General features: G+C 42.0%; 2 protein-coding genes across 4 annotated transcripts; one reads left to right on the top strand and one right to left on the bottom strand.

The window, feature by feature from the left end:
- Window positions 1-1,759: 1,759 nt before the first annotated feature.
- On the top strand, window positions 1,760-2,642 carry LOC121563770 (zona pellucida sperm-binding protein 3; the record flags this gene model as incomplete). Its single annotated transcript, XM_041875483.2, is given in 3 exon segments — window positions 1,760-1,854; window positions 1,987-2,063; window positions 2,323-2,642. Coding segments are annotated over 3 exon segments (408 nt in total), but the record flags the coding sequence as incomplete, so codon positions are not given.
- Window positions 2,643-2,695: 53 nt separating this feature from the next.
- On the bottom strand, window positions 2,696-22,375 carry LOC121563769 (Friend leukemia integration 1 transcription factor). Of its 3 annotated transcripts, none has more exons than XM_045215090.1 (10): window positions 21,384-22,375; window positions 14,640-14,845; window positions 14,204-14,373; window positions 12,960-13,163; window positions 12,768-12,842; window positions 6,714-6,785; window positions 6,371-6,433; window positions 6,190-6,237; window positions 5,769-5,852; window positions 2,696-5,159 (listed from the first exon to the last, which is right to left on the bottom strand). In XM_045215090.1, exons 1-10 carry the CDS (start codon window positions 21,399-21,401, stop codon window positions 4,636-4,638), a joined length of 1,464 nt encoding a protein of 487 aa, XP_045071025.1. In that variant the 5' UTR covers window positions 21,402-22,375; the 3' UTR covers window positions 2,696-4,635. The 3 variants fall into 3 exon arrangements, with proteins under 3 accessions (XP_045071025.1, XP_045071027.1, XP_045071026.1); XM_045215092.1 differs by lacking the exon at window positions 21,384-22,375 and adding an exon at window positions 20,829-21,352; XM_045215091.1 differs by lacking the exon at window positions 5,769-5,852.
- Window positions 22,376-22,467: the final 92 nt, after the last annotated feature.

The raw sequence follows: 22,467 nt of genomic DNA, 5'->3' as shown, positions 1-22,467 counted from the left end.
CCACTGAGCTTGTACAGTGGTGAAAAAAAGTATTTAGTCAGCCACCAATTGTGCAAGTTCTCCCACTTAAAAAGATGAGAGAGGCCTGTAATTTTCATCATAGTTACACGTCAACTATGACAGACAAAATGAGAAAAAAATATCCAGAAAATCACATTGTAGGATTTTTTATGAATTTATTTGCAAATTATGGTGGAAAATAAGTATTTGGTCAATAACAAAAGTTTCTCAATACTTTGTTAGATACCCTTTGTTGGCAATGACACAGGTCAAACGTTTTCTGTAAGTCTTCACAAGGTTTTCACACACTTGCTGGTATTTTGGCCCATTCCTCCATGCAGATCTCCTCTAGAGCAGTGATGTTTTGGGGCTGTCGCTGGGCAACACAGACTTTCAACTCCCTCCAAAGATTTTCTATGGGGTTGAGATCTGGAGACTGGCTAGGCCACTCCAGGACCTTGAAATGCTTCTTACGAAGCCACTCCTTCGTTGCCCGGGCGGTGTGTTTGGGATCATTGTCATGCTGAAAGACCCAGCCACGTTTCATCTTCAATGCCCTTGCTGATGGAAGGAGGTTTTCACTCAAAATCTCACGATACATGGCCCCATTCATTCTTTCCTTTACACGGATCAGTCGTCCTGGTCCCTTTGCAGAAAAACAGCCCCAAAGCATGATGTTTCCACCTCCATGCTTCACAGTAGGTATGGTATTCTTTGGATGCAACTCAGCATTCTTTGTCCTCCAAACACGACGAGTTGATTTTTTACCAAAAAGTTATATTTTGGTTCCATCTGACCATATGACATTCTCCCAATCCTCTTCTGGATCATCCAAATGCACTCTAGCAAACTTCAGACGGGTCTGGACATGTACTGGCTTCAGCAGGGGGACACGTCTGGCACTGCAGGATTTGAGTCCCTGGCGGCATAGTGTGTTACTGATGGTAGGCTTTGTTGCTTTGGTCCCAGCTCTCTGCAGGTCATTCACTAGGTCCCCCCGTGTGGTTCTGGGATTTTTGCTCACCGTTCTTGTGATCATTTTGACCCCACAGGGTGATATCTTGCGTGGAGCCCCAGATCGAGGGAGATTATCAGTGGTCTTGTATGTCTTCCATTTCCTAATAATTGCTCCCACAGTTGATTTCTTCAAACCAAGCTGTTTACCTATTGCAGATTCAGTCTTCCCAGCCTGGTGCAGGTCTACAATTTTGTTTCTGGTGTCCTTTGACAGCTCTTTGGTCTTGGCCATAGTGGAGTTTGGAGTGTGACTGTTTGAGGTTGTGGACAGGTGTCTTTTATACTAATAACAAGTTCAAACAGGTGCCATTAATACAGGTAACGAGTGGAGGACAGAGGAGCCTCTTAAATAAGAAGTTACAGGTCTGTGAGAGCCAGAAATCTTGCTTGTTTGTAGGTGACCAAATACTTATTTTCCACCATAATTTGCAAATAAATTCATAAAAAATCCTACAATGTGATTTTCTGGATTTTTTTTTCCTCAATTTGTCTGTCATAGTTGACGTGTACCTATGATGAAAATTACAGGCCTCTCTCATCTTTTTAAGTGGAAGAACTTGCACAATTGGTGGCTGACTAAATACTTTTTTCCCCCACTGTATATATTTTCCTTTCCCTTGTCTATGCAATTGATTTACTGAGGTCCGCTGACTCTACATTGCATTGGAAGTAGTATGTACATAAGTATGCAAACTGTAGATTCTGTGCCACATTTCAATCAGCCCAAGCCTCTCTTCTTCAGCCACAGGAGCTCTACATGCACTGTGCCATGTCTGTGGGGAGGTCTGTCCCCTCTTCAACAGCCAAAGCCTGCACTTACGATTCCTCAGCAAGAGAGTAAGCCCTGATCATACTGAAGCTGTCTGATACTTTATCCATATAGGCCCTGCAAAAGATGATGGAAAACCACTAATAATATGAAAAAAGTATTTCATATTGCTCACATACATCTTGGTCTGGTCCTATCAGATGGAAGGAGCTGTATGGAGCTTCTTCAGTCTGCTCCTGTTGTGAGTCCACATGTAGTTGCTCTGCTGTCCCCTCTGGTGAGTACCGTGCCTACAAGTGTATCTTTGCAGTTACTTACTGTTGGTTTTGTGAGGTTATTTTGGTCCGGAGTACTTTTTTGCACTTGTAAAGATGGCCTCATTATGATGATATGAATCATTTTTATTTAGGAAGGTGTTTTCAAACATTTGTGCACAAAGCTTAGCCTATCCTATGTTATCACCATCAATGAGTATCAATTTATTTAGTCTGTGTCAGTGAAGAAGTTTGGCATCTAACTCGCTCTGTGTGCTCCAGCCACCACAAAGATGGTCACCAGCAAGTCATGGTCAGTGGAATACAACACGAAGCCTGCTCCGGCCCAGGAGGTGACGACAACCTCACAGCCCGAGACCGTGGTGGAGGGGCAGTTAGGTGTGAGGCAGGTGGAGAGACTTAAAGAGAGGCCTGTGAAGGGATTTGCTGTCGTGGAAGTAGAGCAGGTCTCTGAACCACACAGAACATTCGAGGAGCTATTTGGTTTGGACAAATAGACAGCAAGTGTGGTCACTGCCCAACGTTCATGTCGATAATTCACTTTTTGGAAATAAAAAATAAAATAATTACCATCTTGTTAATATTTTTGTCAGTTAAAATGATCAATGGTTTGGAGAAAAGAGAGGAGACCAACTGACATATACAAGTTCCTTTATTAGCATTACTACATGGGTCAATGTTTTATTGCTACAATTGTATGAAACATTCTGTACAATTATACTTTTACAAATGTTAGATCGATTAATATAATAATTGATATAAAGACCTCAACACAGTTTCACCACTTCCCACACTCAGTGACTTTCCCCTTAAAACCTCTTAAACGTAAAGTCTCCATATTTGGGGACCCTATTTGATTTTTTTTGTTTTATTCAATTCAGTCTGGTATGAGAACGGTAGCCCCTATCTGCAAAAGCATGGTGTCTGCGGAAAGCTGATCATCTTGGTTATTGATCGGTGCCTTCAAATCTTCGGTATTACTTACTACCATATATGGGCATACGAATTTATAAGGGCAGGCCAAGCCGATGACCTCATTTCAAGATGGCTGTTACCTACGTTCCGGTTAGTTTTGTGAAGCATAATCAAAATCAACACTGAATACATTGATATACATCGAAAGCCGGGACTCCACAGATCATGAGGACATGTTATTTGTCTGTCGTTATTGATCACCAGCCCCGAGAGTCAAAATGTTTATTTTACACATTGTTTTCACCAAACAGCAAACATCTTACAAGGTAAGCTTCAATTTGGTCTGTGTTTGAGCTATAGCTACATGGGGGTATCAAATGAATCCTTAGGTTGGTAGGAACACATCTAGCCTATTGCAAATGTTATCTGATGATTTTTTTTACATCTAATGTGCACTGAGTGACTATCGTTGCGCATCAAAAATGTTGCCTGCTTATGCGCTGTAGGCATCCATATTCCCTGTATGTCCCCCGACACCACCACAATGTATGAGAGAGGTTGGTGTTGTTGAAATTTAGTTTTTATAGTGAACAATAACTTTTAGGCACATCCAGTGTGCAAAAACAGTGCAATTACCACATTCTGACACTTTGGAGAGGAAATGACACTTGAATGTACCCTGGTTACCCCATAACACCAACACAATATATGAGTGAGGTTGGTATGGTAGACATTGTGTTTTTGTACTGAACAAATGGCATTTAGTGATTGTAAATATGTAATAGCACTGGGATTATCTAATTTACAGACATATGCCACTTTGGAGAGGTTTAGGGACACTTGGAAACGTCCCGTGACCACACCTGACACCACTTACTAAAACAAAACATCTGCCCATTTCTAGTTGTTAGGTCTATCAATCCCTTTTTTTTCTGATACTGCTCACATGTTGTGGAAGCCATCTGATGTGATTCCAGCTCTAGTCATCAATAATTCACTTATAGCTTGTCAATGAAAGATGACTTTCAAAATAAATAAAATTTAAAAACTGTTATTTTGTGTGTGCTTGATCTTGTGTATTTTGAACTATTTAACTCCTATCTATCGTCTGATAATTTCCCCATAATCTCCCAGATGTCTTCTTTCCAAATATACCAAGTTTGTGCATGTCAGAATCACGTAATTACACATGAATAGCAGTTACTTTTGGGTATGTCTATTTAGGCGGAAATCTACATTTTGCCATTACATTTAAGAGGTTTTAAGTCCTTCAATGACCTCAGTCACATATTAAACAAAATACTTACATAATTGAAAAACTTGGTTTTCAAACAACCGAATCACAGGATATAATATAAACAAATTCTCAACCTCCATAATTGAGAAATTCAAAAAGGCAGAACGTTCATGGCAATCCCTTTGTCTCTACTAGTCATCATTGCTTCTTCACATTGTTTACCCTCTTCTCTTTTTCTATCTTCTGGTGCCTCTGCTTTAAGATGTGACATGAGCATGATTGTCCATTGTACAACTCGCATAGCGTTACAACAACGTAATTTAGACATTTCAGACCAGATACAATGTGGATGGTATCTTGGATATCAGTCTGTTTCAGAAAGCTCTGCCAGCCCAACCAGTCTAGTGCAACACACCCAGGCCTCAGTAGTATGAGCTCAGGTGGGAGTGAGTCCCCGGGTGCCTTGGCATGGGAGATCCCGGATACATGGGGCTGGTTGTTGAGTTCCAGTAATTTGTAGGCTGTCCGAAAAAGTTCCCAGGGGACACGGGCATAGGGGCGGCATGTGTGTTCATGAAGTTCATTTTTGGCTGGTGGCTGTGGTAGGACTGGGCATAAGACACCTCAGTCTGATACTTAACAATGCCCCCCTCCCCTCCGTGGCTCTGGTGGGCCTGTGAGATCCCCTGGAAGTCAAACTTGTAGGCGTAGCGCTTGCCGTGCACCTTGGTCATGATGTTCTTGTCGTAGTAGTAGCGCAGGGCGCGGCTCAGCTTGTCGTAGTTCATGTTGGGCTTGCTCTTCCTCTCGCCCCAACGCTTGGCTACCTCGTCCGGGTCGGTCATCTTGAACTCGCCATTGGTGCCCTCCCAGGTGATGATGCTGGAGTTGTTGCTGTCCGACAGCAGCTCCAGCAGGAACTGCCACAGCTGGATCTGTCCAGAGCCTAGGAAGAGAAATGGGACAGGGTGTGAAGGGGATGGATGCATCAAAGGGCTGAGTTCTGTTAAAGTAAGATCTGGTTCTGAAATGCTCCTCTTAAGAGTAGGATTGTTTGTAGATTAGTGTAGTTTTATCCATACACACATTTCATTTTTCTGTATTTGTATAGATGTTTTAAATGTTTTTTGCTTGAATATCCTTATCTACTATTATGTATTGATTTCCATTTAATTCTTTATGCGATGTGCACTGCACAGAACACCGGAATAATTATCACTGTGAATCATTGTCATTCTTGTTTGTTTAAATTAATCCCATAAGGGATGGGTTGCCAACTGGCAATTTGACACAAAAATACAATTTAACTCATTCACATGCAGTTTCATTCATGCACCATTGATATCTCCTTCTCGTGGTCTATTTTGCTATTGTCATATCAATCTATGTCCCATGGGGGTCTGTGTCTGAGAATAGAACTTGTATAAGAGATGCCACCAGGATTCTAAATACACTTTAAAGTTTGAACTTGTGGTTCTACTTCTGCAAATGTGACCTTTTTCACTGTGTGCCATTTGACTGAGACAGAACGTGGGTGGACCAGGCAGAAACCTACCCACAGGCCTGTGAGCGCTGGGGTCAGGCAGCCTGTATGAACTGTGTTTGCCTGTTCGGTTCTTGGAGTGGAGGGCCTGGCCTTCTGTGAGGAGATACAGAATTCATTCTGTCAAACAGGGTAATTCTGGTCAACGGGAGACAATAATTCAAATGTTTCAGCCTAGTTTTGCTGAGGGCGCGAATGTATAATGCTATCATCTAGGTGGACGTTTTTGTCAATGTGCCATCCCAGACAGGGAATGTATGACTATTAATTGTTCTCTTTTTAAGGAATACCTCAGCCCTCCTCTTTTCTCCTATTCAATTTCTTTTGGTGTGTTACAGTTCATGACACAAAAGCAGACAGTGTAAAGGCCACATTTGTCACCACCTATTTGGTTCACCTGTTGAACATGGTGCATTATGGGATATGCTCTCACCTGGGTTGGCTAGACGACTGCTGATGGGACCTAATGCTTGGTATGGGTCTGCAAGGAAATTAAGGGTTGGAAAGGTTAGATTTGTCTATTAAGACATTGTTGACTTGACTGGTACAAAGGTTATACCACTGTTACAACAAACTAGGATCAGGAAACAAGAGAAAGCAGTACAGATGCACACCTTGCACAATTCTCGGCGGAGGCTCTGTGAGTCTGGTGCTGTTTTGGTGCTCAATGGGAGAACCTAAATCATAAACAACATGATGTATTTATCAGCACAATGAAAACATGTCGACAAAGTTCTCTGTTTACTCTTAATTTGCTCTATCATTATTATTCCATCTTTAACTACAAAATGCTTGACTTAATGAATGTGTTCTGTCTCTACTGTGAAACACTGTGGTAATCATTTCTAGAAAGAAGTTGCCTAACTAATATCTGATACAACTATTAGTATGAATCTGCCTTAGTGCTCACAATAAATGTAAAGCACTGAGAATGAGATGTGACGTCTGTTATTGTACCTTTGGGTACTGCAGGCGGCATGGGGTTCGATGACCAGCTGTTCCTTCTGCCTATCTCTTCATAGCTGTTCTCTGCTCAAAAAGAAAGGAGGGTGAGACGAGGTATGCACAGGAAGAAAGTTCAGAGAGGGCTTTTAAGCATACAGGACAAACAGGGTAGCAGGGTAAATAAATCAATTTGAATTCCATCACGTTTTGACAGCATCCCTTTTGATTTAAACAAAACTTTCCATAAAATGTTTGTACATGGAAGAAGTATTCAGAAAGTGACTTTTTGGACCTGAATGCCAAAACATTTAGGAAATAAAGGTGCTCAAAGTTTACCCATTTTGCATACCATCTATGAGACATCCATGTCTTCATCACTGGAAAGGATAAACAGTTGAGTTTGATATCATTTAAAAGCTTATAAAAAGGTTTTTCAAACAGTTTTCAAATAAATGACTAAATAATAAATAATACCTTTAACGTTAATTATCTAAAAACACGTAAACTCTGATTATTTTCTTCATATTTGCATATGTTGTAGCTTAGACCCTATTTTACATCATCTGAGGTTTTTGTGTTGTGCCCGCCATCGGTTGAGGTACAACATGCTCTTGAATACAGGGTGGGTGTCATTTCAGTCATAGAAAAAGAATGGACCTATCCTTTCAGACCACTGCAATTTAGCTGGTACATAATTTACATTTAAATTTAAATGTTTACTTCTAATTACTACCACAAAGATGGCCGCCGGTCCACCCACCGTCAAATGCTAACTTAAATGGTCATGCTGCCAAACATGCCCTCGTAAAACTGACTATACTACAGATCCTTGACTTCGGCGATGTCATTTACAAAATAGCCTCCAACACTCTACTCAGCAAATTGGATGTAGTCTATCACAGTGCCATCCGTTTTGTCACCAAAGCCCCATATACTACCCACCATTGTGACCTGTACGCTCTTGTTGGCTGGCCCTCACTACATATTCGTCGCCAAACCCACTGGCTCCAGGTCATCTATAAATCACTTCTAGGCAAATCCCTGCCTTATCTTAGCTATCTGGTCACCATAGCAACACCCACACGTAGTCTGCGCTCCAGCAGGTATATCTCACTGGTCATCCCCAAAGCCAACACTTCCTTTGGCCGCCATTCCTTCCAGTTCTCTGCTGCCAATGACTGGAACGAACTGCAAAAATCTCTGAAGCTGGAGACTCTTATCTCCCTCACTAACTTTAAGCGTAAATTGTCAGAGCAGCTTACCGATCACTGCACCTGTACACAGCCATTCTGAAATTAGCCCACCCAACTACCTCATCCCCATATTGTTATTTATTTTGCTAATTTGCAACCCAGTATCTCTATTTGCACATCATCTTTTGCACATCTATCATTCCAGTGTTAATTACGAAATTGTAACTATTTTTGCACTATGGCCTATTTATTTATTGCCTTACCTCCATAACTTACTACATTCGCACACACTGTATATATATTTTCTGTTGTATTTTTGACTTTATGTTTTGTTTACCCCATATGTAACTCTGTGTTGTTGTTTTTATCGCACTGCTTTGCTTTATCTTGGCCAGGTTGCAGTTGTAAATGAGAACTTGTTCTCAACTGGCTTACCTGGTTAAATAAAGGTGAAAAAAATAAAAATAAAATTAAAAGTATATTCTATTATCTATATTTCTATTATTTCAATAGGTTTCCTATGGAGGATTAACAGTATTCATTCAAGTCAACATTTTCTGACTTGTGGACCTCCAACCATCTTTGTGGTACCATTTGAAAGTTGAAATTTCAATTATATTCCCATTTTTGTACATTTACCAGAACATAACACCCACCCTGTATTCAAGAGCATGTTGTCTCAACCGATGGCGGGCACAACACAAAACCTGAGAATATGTGAAATAGGGTCTTAACTACAACATATTAGAATATGAAACAAATCGGAGTTTCAACATTTATAGATAAACATAAATTAAGGTTAAATTACATTTTTATTTTCAATAAATAGTTTGATAACACTGTTTGTAAGCTTTTAAATTAGAGCAATCTCAACCGTTTATCTTTTCTAGTGATTAAGACATGGACGTCTCATGGTATGGTGGGGTATGCAAAATAGGTCAACTTTGAGCACCTTTCTGAGCACTTCTACAATGGGAAAAAGCAATCAAATCAAATCAAAAGCGGCTGTCAAAAGTGATTGAATTCAAATGGATTCACCCAGCAGCCATAGAAGGAAGGCAGCATTTTTTTCCGAACACAATCATGGTATCAATAGTTGCTTCTATTTCACCAGATGCATGTCCTTGAACTGATTTACTTTAAAATCACACACAGACGAAGTTATAAGGCTCATTTAGTTGCTAATGTCAGCCTGCAGTACCTCGGAGGGCCTTCAGCTTGACATACTACATGAGAGGGGTCAACACTGAGCTAACCTGCAACGTCACTTCCTAGAGGAGCTCAAACTGCGCATGCAATGTATCCAAAAACTCCTCCGCGTAGCAAGATGGTGACCAGAGCATATGAGCGGAGTGGAGCGGTGAGAATCTCAGCTCATCGCTCACGGAGCTGTTCACCCCTCCGCTCCCCCCGCTCAAAGCCACATCAGGCCAGTCCGCTCATTATCGCTCAGCGCTCAACCAAGTTTGCATCGCGCTCCACTCAAATCGCCCCCTCGCTCGCTCCAAAAAAGGAAAAAAATCTGCATGTATTTCACTTTTAGCTTAAACCACAGCCTTACCTCCCAAAGAACTAAAGAGCAACGACAACATTTTCCAAATAGAAATGTTTTATTTCAAATTACAAATTAGGCCTAGCCTATGTAAGAAGGAATATACACAAAAAGTCCTGTAAAATTAAACGAATCAATGGACCTAATTATATAAATAAAAATATACAGGCTATACATCAAAGTTTTAAAAGTAAATGAACTATTAGGCCAAAATTCTGATAACTGAACTTTTGCGCAGCTTGCACGTGGATAAAAATTTAAATTGGCTTATATCCATTGTCAAACTTTTTAAAATAAAAAAAATAAAAATTAATCGCTTTCCTTATCTACAGTTCTTTTGAGTTCACCTTCAAGAACACAAGTTTGGCCAATGTCTGAGGCTTCAGACTCATGCGGTGGTTTCTTGACAGCAGGCCAGCAGCGGAGAAAACCCTCTCTGCGCTCGCAGACCCGCTTGGGATGCTGAACACAATGCGAGCTACTTTAGCCAGGCGGGGAAAAGACATGGAGTTTTCTTTCCAAAATCGAATAACATCTGCGTCCGGGTTCTGTCTCGGGGATGAGAGGTAATTTTCGACTTCACCTTTGGCGTCTCCGGTTATGCGTAGCTGCTCACTGAAGTATGACCCGAACAGGCGAGCTCTTTTTGGTTCAGGCTCGGGATTCAGGTCAGCGGCGGGTGGGGTGTCTGTCTCGGGTGTGCCGCTGGGAGCGTTAATTTCTTCAGCTTCTTTTATGAGGAGGTCACGGTTCTCCCCGAGTTTGTTGCATACAGACTCATCTCGGATTATCCATTCTGTCTTGAAACGGGGATCTAACACTGATGCTAAAATGAGATGTTTATCAGTAGCCTATAGTATATTCCATAGCGAATTGACACGTTGTTTGCCAATGTTTCTGCAAAAGCAGCGATGCCCATTGAAAGTGCAGCGTGAGTGTCATCGGTGAGCAGGGATTTGATTTATGTGACAGCAGGGAGGATCATCCCCAGGTTCCCCAGCTCCTTCTGCATTTTGTCTGTGAGGTCTGCCAGTGGTGTCAGCACACTGACAAGGTGCGTCAGCTGCCGTACTTGATTCAGGGTGATAATAATAATAATAATATGCCATTTAGCAGACGCTTTTATCCAAAGCGACTTACAGTCATGCGTGCATACATTTTTTGTGTATGGGTGGTCCCGGGGATCGAACCCACTACCTTGGCATTACAAGCGCCGTGCTCTACCAGTTGAGCTACAGAGGACCACGTTAGCAACATTAGACTTGAGTTTGTTTTGCCATAACGGGTATTTTTGGAACAACCGGATGAACGACTGAATCATCCGCAGCTGACTGCTCCATCGAGTGGCGCAGGCATTTGTGGTGCGGACACCTAATTGGTCGGTTTCCTCTGTGTTCAGGGTGCTCTTGCGTACGCTTTTCACCAGGTGCCCGACATTCACTAACAGCCTATTCATGTTGTCGTGCTCGTTAATGGCGTCTTTGATCGCCAGCTGAAGCATGTGAATGGGGCATCTCAGATGTAAATTTGACACAGTAAAGTACTGATTTATCATAGTTTCTACATTAGAGGTTATCACTTCCACATGGACTTGCGAGGGCGCAGGTGGTCCCTCATTCTCCTCTTCATGTTCTGCGCTGCTGCTGGCATCCGCGGTCACTTCACCCTCCGCCTCCTCTTCAGTGCCAGGGAGGAGGTTAAATGCCTTGATCATGTTGCTGGCACTGTCAGTGACGACCCGAATCACACGTCGTTGCACGTTCCAATATTTCAGTACACTTTCATACTTTTGGTAAATACGATCTGCGGTATGGTGCCCCTGTATGTGCTCACAGCCCAACAAAACCGCGTGCCCCCGGAACGTCCCATCAATTAAACTGGCCACGATGCCAAGGAAGCTGTGCCCTCTTCTACTGGTCCACATGTCCGCTGACAGAACGAGCCCATCACCATTTTGCAGTAGGTCTTGCAGTTTGGCTTCCATCTCTTCCAGGGCATGTGGCATGAGTGTGTCCCGTACGGTGTTGTACTCAGCGGTTCATAGTCCATGTAAATCATTTTTTTAAATGCTACATCCAGCTCTCTTTTTCTCTCCCTTGTTATGGTTGGGCCTTTGTGTGCAGTGAAGAAACTTTTGAATTCCTCAACCCTTTTCTCTTGTTGCTGCTGCTGCTCCTCTTGCTCTATAAAATACAAATTCATGGACGACACAAATTAAATTAAACGAACCATATATTAGGCCTACTTTGAATGACAAAACGAATTTGTTTGACTATTAGGCTATATTTAATGTACACTTTTGTTACAAGTTACCCTATTCAACTTGCTAACCTTTTGCTTTCTTCCCAGCGTGTTCACGTAGCACACTTTCGTGTTTTCGAGAGATGTGTCTTTTTAGATTCCAAAATGAATCTTTACTGACTGAAACGATGTCACCACATTCTTTTTCTTGAACCACATTATCATTGTTAGTTAGTTTTATATTAATAGTACACCTGTAGGACTTCTCATTTTCCTTTTTGAAGTACTCGGTGAACTCCATTATTGAGCCGAGTTTTGACTGAAAATAGTCTACTGTTGATGACTGTGCAAGACACAGATGGATTCTGGGTCAGGCCTGAGCATGCTTCAAACTCGTGGTGTGAGCAGAGCGAAATTGGAGCGGGACATAGGGCGACGCTCCGTCCTTTTAAAAATGCCGCTCTGCGCTCTGTCCAAAATCCGGCCGCTCGCGCTCCCCGCTCGCTCCCCGCTCCACTCCGCTCCACTCCGCTCCACTCCCGCTCCACTCTGCTCACATGCTCTGATGGTGACACACTGAAATCATACTTCCTGACCATCAAATGCGCCACTGAGCATTCCCATTGATTGTCAATTGTGTCCCAAATTGGGACCCATACCCCCCCATTTTCCTCTGCCGGTGCAGCTGTTTCCTGTCTGAAACTGACTGTTGAGTCGTGGACTTGTCAAAGAGTCGTCAACTCAGGGAAACACTCCGCCAAGAAACTTTAAAGCGCTCTAAAATATGTAATCTGGAATGGCAACTCAACACTTCATTTTGAATCCATTAAATGAGTCAAGTATTTGATCTGCCTCAGAGAGAGGTTTGAATAGATGATTCCTTCCACAAAAACCCTCCATTTTAATCCCCTTCTCATTTTAAGGCTGTTTATCTCAATGCTTGCTAGCTCCAGGTTCTTTATGCATGCAGTTTAAGGATTTTGCACTAAGTCACTATGTTCTTGGTAATGCAGTTATTGTTTTAATGGGCCCAAAATTGATATCGGTCTCAAATATGAGTTGTAAAGTTAATTGTCTTACCTGATTTAACCTGTAGTCTGGGTTGTTGCTGTGTGTTGTTGGTTGGAGTTGTGGGGTAGGAGAAAGTAGGGCTGCCTAAAAAAGAGATTCAAAGAAGGTTACAAAATGGGATACATAGATCAGCTATGTCCTAATGGAGAATGAAAATAGTCATATGAAAAGTTTCTACGAGTCCCAGGCCGTAACCCTTACTCTGCCGGAGGTAATTGAGGTGGCCAAGCAGGATGTCTGTGTTGTAGGCGGACGTGATGCGCATCATATCCTCTTTGGTCATCTTGCAGAGGGCCTTGCCCTCCAGTGTGTGGAAGTGCATGATGTCCACCTCCTCCAGGCTGTACTCCTTGATGGCCCAGTCCAGCCACTGGCGCACATGGTCTTGGGTCCACACCTCAGGGTCTGGGACCAGGAGGAAGAGGAGAAGGACGGAGAGAGATTGGTAAATTGTGGAAGCAGGAGTTTGTTTTAACTCACACAGACCCAGCATCTCATAAAGTTGAGAAGTTACTAGTTTTATGGAAGTTAAATGGAAAAGTTTTTTCTCCTCAAATGAAACTAAAGGTATTTTTTAGTACCGTAGGAACCCAAAGATGACGTATGGACCTCATGAATACCCCAAAATATCAGACAGTAGTCTGGAGCTGCCTCTGTCTGTACCCTAGGGCAGGGGTTCCCAAACTGTTTTGCTTTGTGACCTACCAATTGAGGTTTCTTTTGAGTCGCGACTCACCATAAGGGTTGAGCGGTGAAAAAACAGACACAGACCAAATAATAAGTCAAACATATTATCTTGGCAGCGGAGAGAAAATGTTGCAGGTTCAAATCTAATCTTCTACAATTTCCTACAATTCTATGCATTTTGACACGGCTAATGCTGTGTTCTTATGCTCAACCATTACAACATCAATGGGGGCCTGATTGTCTAGCTTTTATTTAGTTGATTGTAAATTCTCAAAGATTATAGGCTATTATTGAAAAATATATAGGTCCATTATCTTTTCTACATGGTTTCTTTTTTGTTTTAGTCGTTTAAGTTTACATTGAAAGCGTTTTCATCCTGTGTCCCTAGGGTCTTCATTGTCCTTGTTTAACACAGCTGTGATGTCATATCCGTGTATTATCATGGCCTGTGTGACTCAGACTAAGAATCAAACCTTGTAGTCTTGTCTATTAATTGTATAGATTTACCACACCTAACGATGTCTCATGTTTGGAATGTCATCTTAGGTGGAATCTCCCAACAATGACTCATTGGCTGGGTTCCATTCCAAAAACATGCTCACTTCCCAGTCCCCACAATCTGCTCTTAATGGCTGACTCCCAGATGATGGAAGATAATTTAACAGGTGAAGGCAATATGATGGGAACGCCATCCCAGCCAATTCTCTTTGCAGATATAGGATCTGGGAACCCCTTTGCTGAGTGTGTTGGCACCTCACCTGCGGGCACTATGACTCTCTTCTCCTCTGTGGCGCTGTTGGGCGGGGTGGCAGTCTGGGGGCTGGCGCGGGGCTCGGGGTACGAGGCCTGGTAGGCCAGCTGACCCCCATCGTTGCTGCTCATGTGTCGGGAGCGTTTGGTCACACTGCAATTCACAGGGGACTCACGACTGTCGAGAGAGGGAGGGAGTAGGGAGATTAGTAATATTCTGGTATGATTCTGTGTTATCCTGTTTCAGTATTATTATGGTGACGGTAAACTCTCTTGAATGTGATAAATATAACATTAAATTAGTGGGAATGTGGTAAATATAACACTACATTTACATTGACATTTACATTTACGTCATTTAGCAGACGCTCTTATCCAGAGCGACACTAAATGAGGGGTATAACTTCTCTCGAAGACTGCTAATCCTGATGCGCCCTCCCTCACCTGGTTCCGTTGATGTGTTCTCCTCTCTTCCCAGGGTTATGTGCTCCCGGCCCGGCCCACTCCGGCTCGGTGGGTTCTTGGCTCTCTTCGGAGGCCTGGCTGAAGGCTCCCGGTGACGTCATCTCGCCCTTCATGTGCATGGTCGTGGCAGCAGTGAAGGGCGACTCGAAAATGGACTGGTCCTCGCTCACCACGGACAGCGCTTCCTGCCGGCACAGACAAACAGTGGAGTCAGCCGTTACAGTAAGTATGGGCCACAACTAGTCATGTGATGATGGTAGCCAGGAAACTGCCCACACCTCTGTGAGGTTTTTCCACACTACGTTGAATGGAACACCCATAACGAGATTTCACACCTTAATGAGTCTTGTTCTATTGATGAAGGATTTATTAATTCCCGTTTCTAACTTTGTCATAGTCCAGACATCTTTAGAATTTGTGATTGGTGGCTTGAGGAACATTACATGGAAAATAGGAGATTGTGGCATGAAGCTTATAAATCACTGTCTTTATTTGATCAATTTAGCTCAGTATCATAATGTTTGATTGCGGTTACTTGCGGTACATTGGCATCAACGTTTGGAGAAATGAGAGCTTCCGTGATCTTTGTCACAGTTTTAATTCGTTGGGATTGGGGTGGTGGGGGGGAGCTTGGCGGAGTCAGATCAAGATTTGAGACGCTTTCTTTGTGCAGCTTCCTGTGTTTAACGCTGACAAAGGCCTCCAAACTCCAAACCATTCTTCAAGATGGCACTCTTCTATGCGCGCGTGTGTGTGTGCTTGTGTGTGTGCGTGTGTGTGTGCGTGTGTGTGTGTGTGTTTGTGTGTGTGTGTGTGTGTGTGTCTGCGAGGGCGTGTTGTGTCTATACGGTGGGTAAGGATAGGCCTTGTTGTTGAGTCTTTGTGTGGGTAAGTATATATGTGTAGTTCTAAGTGGGAGTAAGTGCGTGTGTATTTAGAGGACTTCACTATTGTCTTTGCGACTCGTACGTCAGTTCCAGGCTTTTTCGGTGGTCCACAGGAAATCTGGCCCCCATGTGCAGAGAAACCTTTTGGCACAGGCCAAGGGAAAGGAAACAGAGGGGGGCCACAGTGTAAAGATGTGGCTAATTTAAAGCTGGAAAACAACCTAGGGTTGATGAAGGTAGGGGGAGGATTGGGTACGTCGGACAGCAAGAATACACAGCCTTGATTGAAGTTCAAAGTGCCGCTCTTCCATTGTGTTACCTGAGCATTGTAAAGCATTTTATGCATGGTACACATTTAGTGGAATTTCCTTCTCCAGACTAACAGTGACAGGACTGTTAGCTATAGAAACATTGTAGCTTAATTGAACGACATATTAATATATCAAACTGACAATATTATTTCAGTCCTGATACTGAAATGTTAGTACACGTGATAAGTTTGTATTCAGTGGTAAAGGAACAACACATCACAGGTCCTCCACACTTTCCTCCCTGACCGTTACCCTCTCTCTCCTCTCTTTCTGTCACTTTCCTCTGTCTCTTTCCTCTCGCTCTCTCTTCTACTCTCTTTTTTCTCCCTGTCTGTCTCCCTCCTCCTCTCATGTTCTGCTGAGGCCCTGACTGCAGAAGTGAAACTAAGGGCTGAGCTGAAAAGAGGTTGAGGCTGGGCAGCAACGATTCATGGAAAGGGTCATGAGCGCCATTCTTATATTGTAATGTGATGCATTAGAGTGATTTGATCAATTGCTGAACTTTTTATCTTTCATTAGGCTGATTCATTGTTTCAATGGCATGTTTGTGCATTCACAGCCACAAGCTCATACACCTGCTCTTTCTTTCTCGCTCCCCACCCCCCCTCTCTCACTCCCTCTCCCTATATAGCTTGCAAACTGACACAAATATACTGAATGCGGCCTGACCGCCAATGCCACAACTGACTTCCTGTTCAATGAGTTTCGTAGAAGCTAGGCCCTGTTGCTGAGGGACACAAAATAGTTTTGAAAACAATTTTGTCTGCACACGCACATAGCATACACACTACAAACACACATTTTAAAGTCCTGTCAGTTCTGCTGTCAAAGTTCACGCATACACACTACAAACACACATTATCAAAGTCCTGTCAGTTCTGCCGTCAAAGTTCAAATCTTTATTTTCAACATATTTGTGCATTATCACACCTAGGCCATTTTGATCTATTGAAAGGTTTGTACTGAATGTACTAAGCCCACCTAAGCCTAATACTAGATGCTGCCATAAAAAGGGCTGTTGAACAAAATACAAAAGCCAACTAAACCATACACAGGCAGAAGATGTAGGACTGTGAGTTAAAGTCTGTCGTCTCAGGTTCAGCTGCTTAATGGTTGATGGTTAGCAGCACATCAGATAATCATCTTATGAATCAGCCGCATAGGGTGGTGCTCACACAGTTGACGGAATGCCATAGTAACCGATAGTGATACATCCTTGTACCACCACCATGTACAACCAACTGTTGTGAAACATCCTCACATTCACAACAGAGCTCTAGCTCAAGAACCTTCTACGAGAACTCAAACACAGTGCAAAAACAAACCAACATTTAATTGTCCAACTCCTGCTTCCCACCTGCTCTCTCTTACAGTTCCTAGATATATCCTTGATTCACAAGGGAGACTGATTACTAGTCTAAACCAAATGCATTGCAGCCTACAGTGAGGGAAAAAAGTATTTGATCCCCTGCTGATTTTGTACGTTTGCCCACTGACAAAGAAATGATCAGTCTATAATTTTAATGGTAGGTTTATTTGAACAATGAGAGACAGAATAACAGCAAAAAAATCCAGAAGAACACATGTAAACATTTTTATAAATTGATTTGCATTTTAATGAGGGAAATAAGTATTTGACCCCCTCTCAATCAGAAAGATTTCTGGTTCCCCGGTGTCTTTTATACAGGTAACGAGCTGAGATTAGGAGCACACTCTTAAAGGTAATGCTCCTAATCTCAGCTTGTTACCTGTATGAAAGACACCTGTCCACAGAAGCAATCAATCAATCAGATTCCAAGCTCTCCACCATGGCCAAGACCAAAGAGCTCTCCAAGGATGTCAGGGACAAGATTGTAGACCTACACAAGGCTGGAATGGGCTACAAGACCATCGCCAAGCAGCTTGGTGAGAAGGTGACAACAGTTGGTGTGATAATTCGCAAATGGAAGAAACACAAAATAACTGTCAATCTCCCTCAGCCTGGGGCTCCATGCAAGATCTCACCTCGTGGAGTTGCAATGATCATGAGAACGGTGAGGAATCAGTCCAGATCTACACGGGAGGATCTTGTCAATGATCTCAAGGCAGCTGGGACCATAGTCACCAAAAAAACAATTGGTAGCACACTACACCGTGAAGGACTGAAATCCTGCAGCGCCCTCAAGGTCCCCCTGCTCAAGAAAGCACATATACAGGGCCTTCTGAAGTTTGCCAATGAACATCTGAATGATTCAGAGGAGAACTGGGTGAAAGTGTTGTGGTCAGATGAGACCAAAATCGAGCTCTTTGGCATCAACTCAACTCTCCGTGTTTGGAGGAGGAGGAATGCTGCCTATGACCCCAAGAACACCATCCCCACCATCAAACGTGGAGGTGGAAACATTATGCTTTGGGGGTGTTTTTCTGCTAAGGGGACAGGACAACTTCACCGCATCAAAGGGATGATGGACAGGGCCATGTACCGTCAAATCTTGAGTGAGAACCTCCTTCCCTCAGCCAGGGCATTGAAAATGGGTTGTGGATGGGTATTCCAGCATGACAATGACCCTAAACACACGGCCAAGGCAACAAAGGAGTGGCTCAAAAAGGTCCTGGAGTGGCCTAGCCAGTCTCCAGACCTTAATCCCATAGAAAATCTGTGGAGGGAGCTGAAGGTTCGAGTTGCCAAACGTCAGCCTCGAAACCTTAATGACTTGGAGAAGATCTGCAAAGAGGAGTGGGATAAAATCCCTCCTGAGATGTGTGCAAACCTGGTGGCCAACTACAAGAAACATCTGACCTCTGTGATTGCCAACAAGGGTTTTGCCACCAAGTACTAAGTCATGTTTTGCAGAGGGGTCAAATACTTATTTCCCTCATTAAAATGCAAATCAATTTATAACATTTTTGACATGCATTTAAAAAAATTTTTGTTGTTATTCTGTCTCTCACTGTTCAAATAAATCTACCATTAAAATTATAGACTGATCATGTCTTTGTCAGTGGGCAAACGTACAAAATCAGCAGGGGATCAAATACTTTTTCCCCTCACTGTACATGCCGAACTATCATGGTTAGATTCACTTTTGTTCCATATCATTGCTGAAGTCGATTTATGTTGTGAATTTATTTTAGCTTTGATCTGTGCTCATGATGCCTTTCCATAGAGGCCTCAAATTGTAAAGAGTTTGTTTACCAAGGTGAATGTTCATTGCCAAACAGGAAAATATTAACTCGGCTAAATATTCAATCGTCTATGATTTAAAAAGTAAATGGATAAAAAGTTTACATCTAAAAAAAGTTAATTATGTTATTGTTTATCACATATGAAATGAATAAATAACTGCCTATTGAAACAAGAGCCAAATATTAAGAAACGGTTTGTTTTGCTTATTGCTTGCAGTTGATCACTAATTCACTACAGTGATCTATGTAACATGTGACCAACTCTTCTCCTCAATATGGTGTAGAGGCCAAGAAAGCAGAAGTAGAGCTGATTTTGCAAAGGCCTGCTGCAGCTGCTCCTTCAACATGCAAAAACGTGGTTTACACAACTTTTGATATGGCAACATCATGGCTTCTATGACATGGCTTTTAGACAATAGAAACTTAAAGCATGTAGCTGCCAAGATAAAGGATACACATGGAGTATGAGCACGGTCGTCTTGGTTATGTTCAGAGTTCATTTATTAACATCTAAAACAATGCAGTACCTCGACACATCCAGTGACTTGATTCTGTTTTGCAAAGTCTCTGTTGCCTTTTTCGTGTGGAGGGAGCGGAAATGTGTGCGGAAAGTCTGAGGTTTGAGACAGGAAGCCTGCAGAGTTCAGATAACGACACCTGACAAGCGCTCCTGTTTGCAGTTTAGGCCACTATATTCTTTAAATAACTTTGTGACAAAAACAATTGACTTTATCTGGATGTTTTAGTAAATATCCATGTTTCAGTGGATGGGCCGTCATATTTAAGTTGTAAAAGTGTTTGTTTGTGTGTGTGTGCGTGCGTGCGCGCGCTCCTAAATTACGCTCTATATGTCACTGTAATAACATCCATTTTCAGGAACCAGAAGTAGCCTATTTATTCCCCCCCTCAGGTTATCCAAATAGTAGCCTAAGTATGTTAGGCCTATGTGTTGTAGCTATAGGGTATGAAGAAAAGTTATGATCATTTCGTTAACATGTTTCTGGAGGTGATTTGACTTCAGTGGACGAGAAACAGGATGGACACCTGCAATGCGTGTTAAAATGTAGGCTAAAGTTGTTGGTCCAAAACATATACATTCTTATAAATGTAATCAAGTTTAATACAATTGTAATGTAAATGGTTTATTCCAATGCGTTAGCTACTTCAATATATCATCAACATGGTTCATCAACCAATTTCAAAACCTGTTAACTCGTTTATTTCGTTTCGTTATTAGCTTCTAAATTGATGTTTCGTTCTGCAAATAGACTGAATTAATCGTGAGCTTTATAACCTTGGCAGATCATCCATTCGTTTTAGTGCATTTTTTTCTCAAAGCTGAAGGTCCTTGTTGTTTTATAGAACAAGCTATTTAATTAGGCTCTACATATTTTTGTCGAACTATTTGTTAACTGTTTGGTTAAATTCACCCTATTATGTGAAAATAATAATCAGTATTGCTGTAACAAGGAATAACTCAATACGTTATATTTGTAATTGTTGCTGTTCGGTTGTCTTGGTCAGCGTTTGTGCCCCACCTTCATGAGAAAATGCGTTTCTGAACAATTGGATAAGTCAATATTTTATCTATTCCAATAACAGTTAGGCTGCAGATAGTAGCCTAATTATTCTCATCAATTTCGGTAAACTTTAGATCATCTTTACATTACCCCATTTTAATAATTCGATTGAAGAAGAATAATTTATTGAAGTCCTTTTGTTAATTGGATGAGATAATCCTAACAGTTATTCATATGTTGTGGTAATGATAATTAATGTTGAAAGAAATGTAAAATATAAAATACCTGTCATCTCACGGATTTCGATCCTCCACTCTATGGAAAGTGGCCTTATATTCCAAATACGTTCCATGGCGCCAAGACACCTACCACGAGCGCGCTCCAATAAACTTGTACTGATCAAGATTGCTTATATGCTGTGTAATGTGCCTCAATTGTGTCGTCTTTATCAATTGGGACAGGTGCATCGCTTCTTTAAATGACCTGTAACTTTCTTTAAGCTAGTATATGTGCTTTTGACCCAGGAACGTCAGCATAAAACTTGATTAAACGAAACAATTAAAATCGCGAGTTTTGCGCGCCCCTTTTTACGCGTGCAGTGCTGGACACCATTTCGTTTTTATCGGAGTGTAAAGATGTAGTGGTTACTTGTGTTATTAAAGAGCCGACATACAACCACGAACGGGAAGGAAGAGGAAATTTTGTACAAGAAGGAAAGAGTGGGGACCTCGCATCACCGCTTTGCCTCTCTCACTCAACAAACAGAGACGTGCTAACCGACTCAGTGGGTGGCTGCGTATCGTTTTCACAAGCGACAATAAAACCAGTTCAATCGCCTACCTTTATCGTACAGTCCATTGTAGCAGTCACTCAGTCGTTGTTTCTCATTTAGTCATTTAAACACGTTATAACTAGTCTGGAAAGCCTGACTGAATCGCATCAACCCATGCACAAGCGCATTTACCCTTTGGCGCAAACTATTGCAGCAACAATTCTCGCTTAGTCCATAACCGGATGGCAGCTTTTTTTCTCTCTCTCACTCTAAATTGGGAAGTGAAGTCACTATAACAACGCATTAGGGCTGGGTCCCTACTGGTGAAACGAAGTCCTTTTTAATTTCTTAAAACATTGCACACAGAAACCTGCTGATTAGCCTACAAACCAACGATGACAATCTTCCTAATCTGACTGTGCGTAAAAGTTGATCAGGCTGATGATTGGACACAATTAAGGTGCAGAGCTGTTGGGCTTCTGTAGGCTTTGCTCCGAGTGTTGTTATCGTCCAGCAATGTTTAGAGAAAAATGTATTGCCATCATGCATTTTGAGGTGCACAAACACATTGCATCATGTGTGTTCCACGCAACATGTCATTTACAAATGAATGTAGGCATATTTCTAATTTGTTCATGGGCATTGTTGAGATAAACACATTCGTTTGTAATTCAAAAGCCTGTTGCTTGCAACTTTCTAAATTTGAATAGCCTCACCATAATAACCATAGTGGTAATTAACATTGTAGAGCCTTCCTGTAGTTTTTCTAAATATGACTCCGGAAATTGCAACTGATGTCAAAAAATCTCTGACCGCAAACTTGCACACTGTGATAAAAAGAACCTCCTCACAAAGTAGGGTACAAAGTTACACCATGTTCCCCTTAGCAAACTGATAATGAAATGTTCTCTGACAAATAACCATCTATCATCGATGTAGGAAAGTGCATATTTTAAGGCCTTTACTTTTTTAGTCTGCAAGTATAGATGGAGACTATAGATATGGCTTTAATAGGATAGACCCAATGCACTTCATTGAGGTTGAACGTAAACGGTGACTTTAAACAAATTCGTAATACATTGTTTTATGATTTAATTGTGTGCAAAGTTAGACAACAGAAAATGTGAGTTTCTGTATTTTCATAGAAAATAT

Source organism: Coregonus clupeaformis, unplaced genomic scaffold (genome assembly GCF_020615455.1).
Source record: "Coregonus clupeaformis isolate EN_2021a unplaced genomic scaffold, ASM2061545v1 scaf0366, whole genome shotgun sequence".
Classification (NCBI taxonomy): domain Eukaryota; kingdom Metazoa; phylum Chordata; class Actinopteri; order Salmoniformes; family Salmonidae; genus Coregonus; species Coregonus clupeaformis.
The sequence above is the reverse complement of the archived record's forward strand: the minus strand, read 5'-3'. Positions and strand labels throughout refer to the sequence as shown.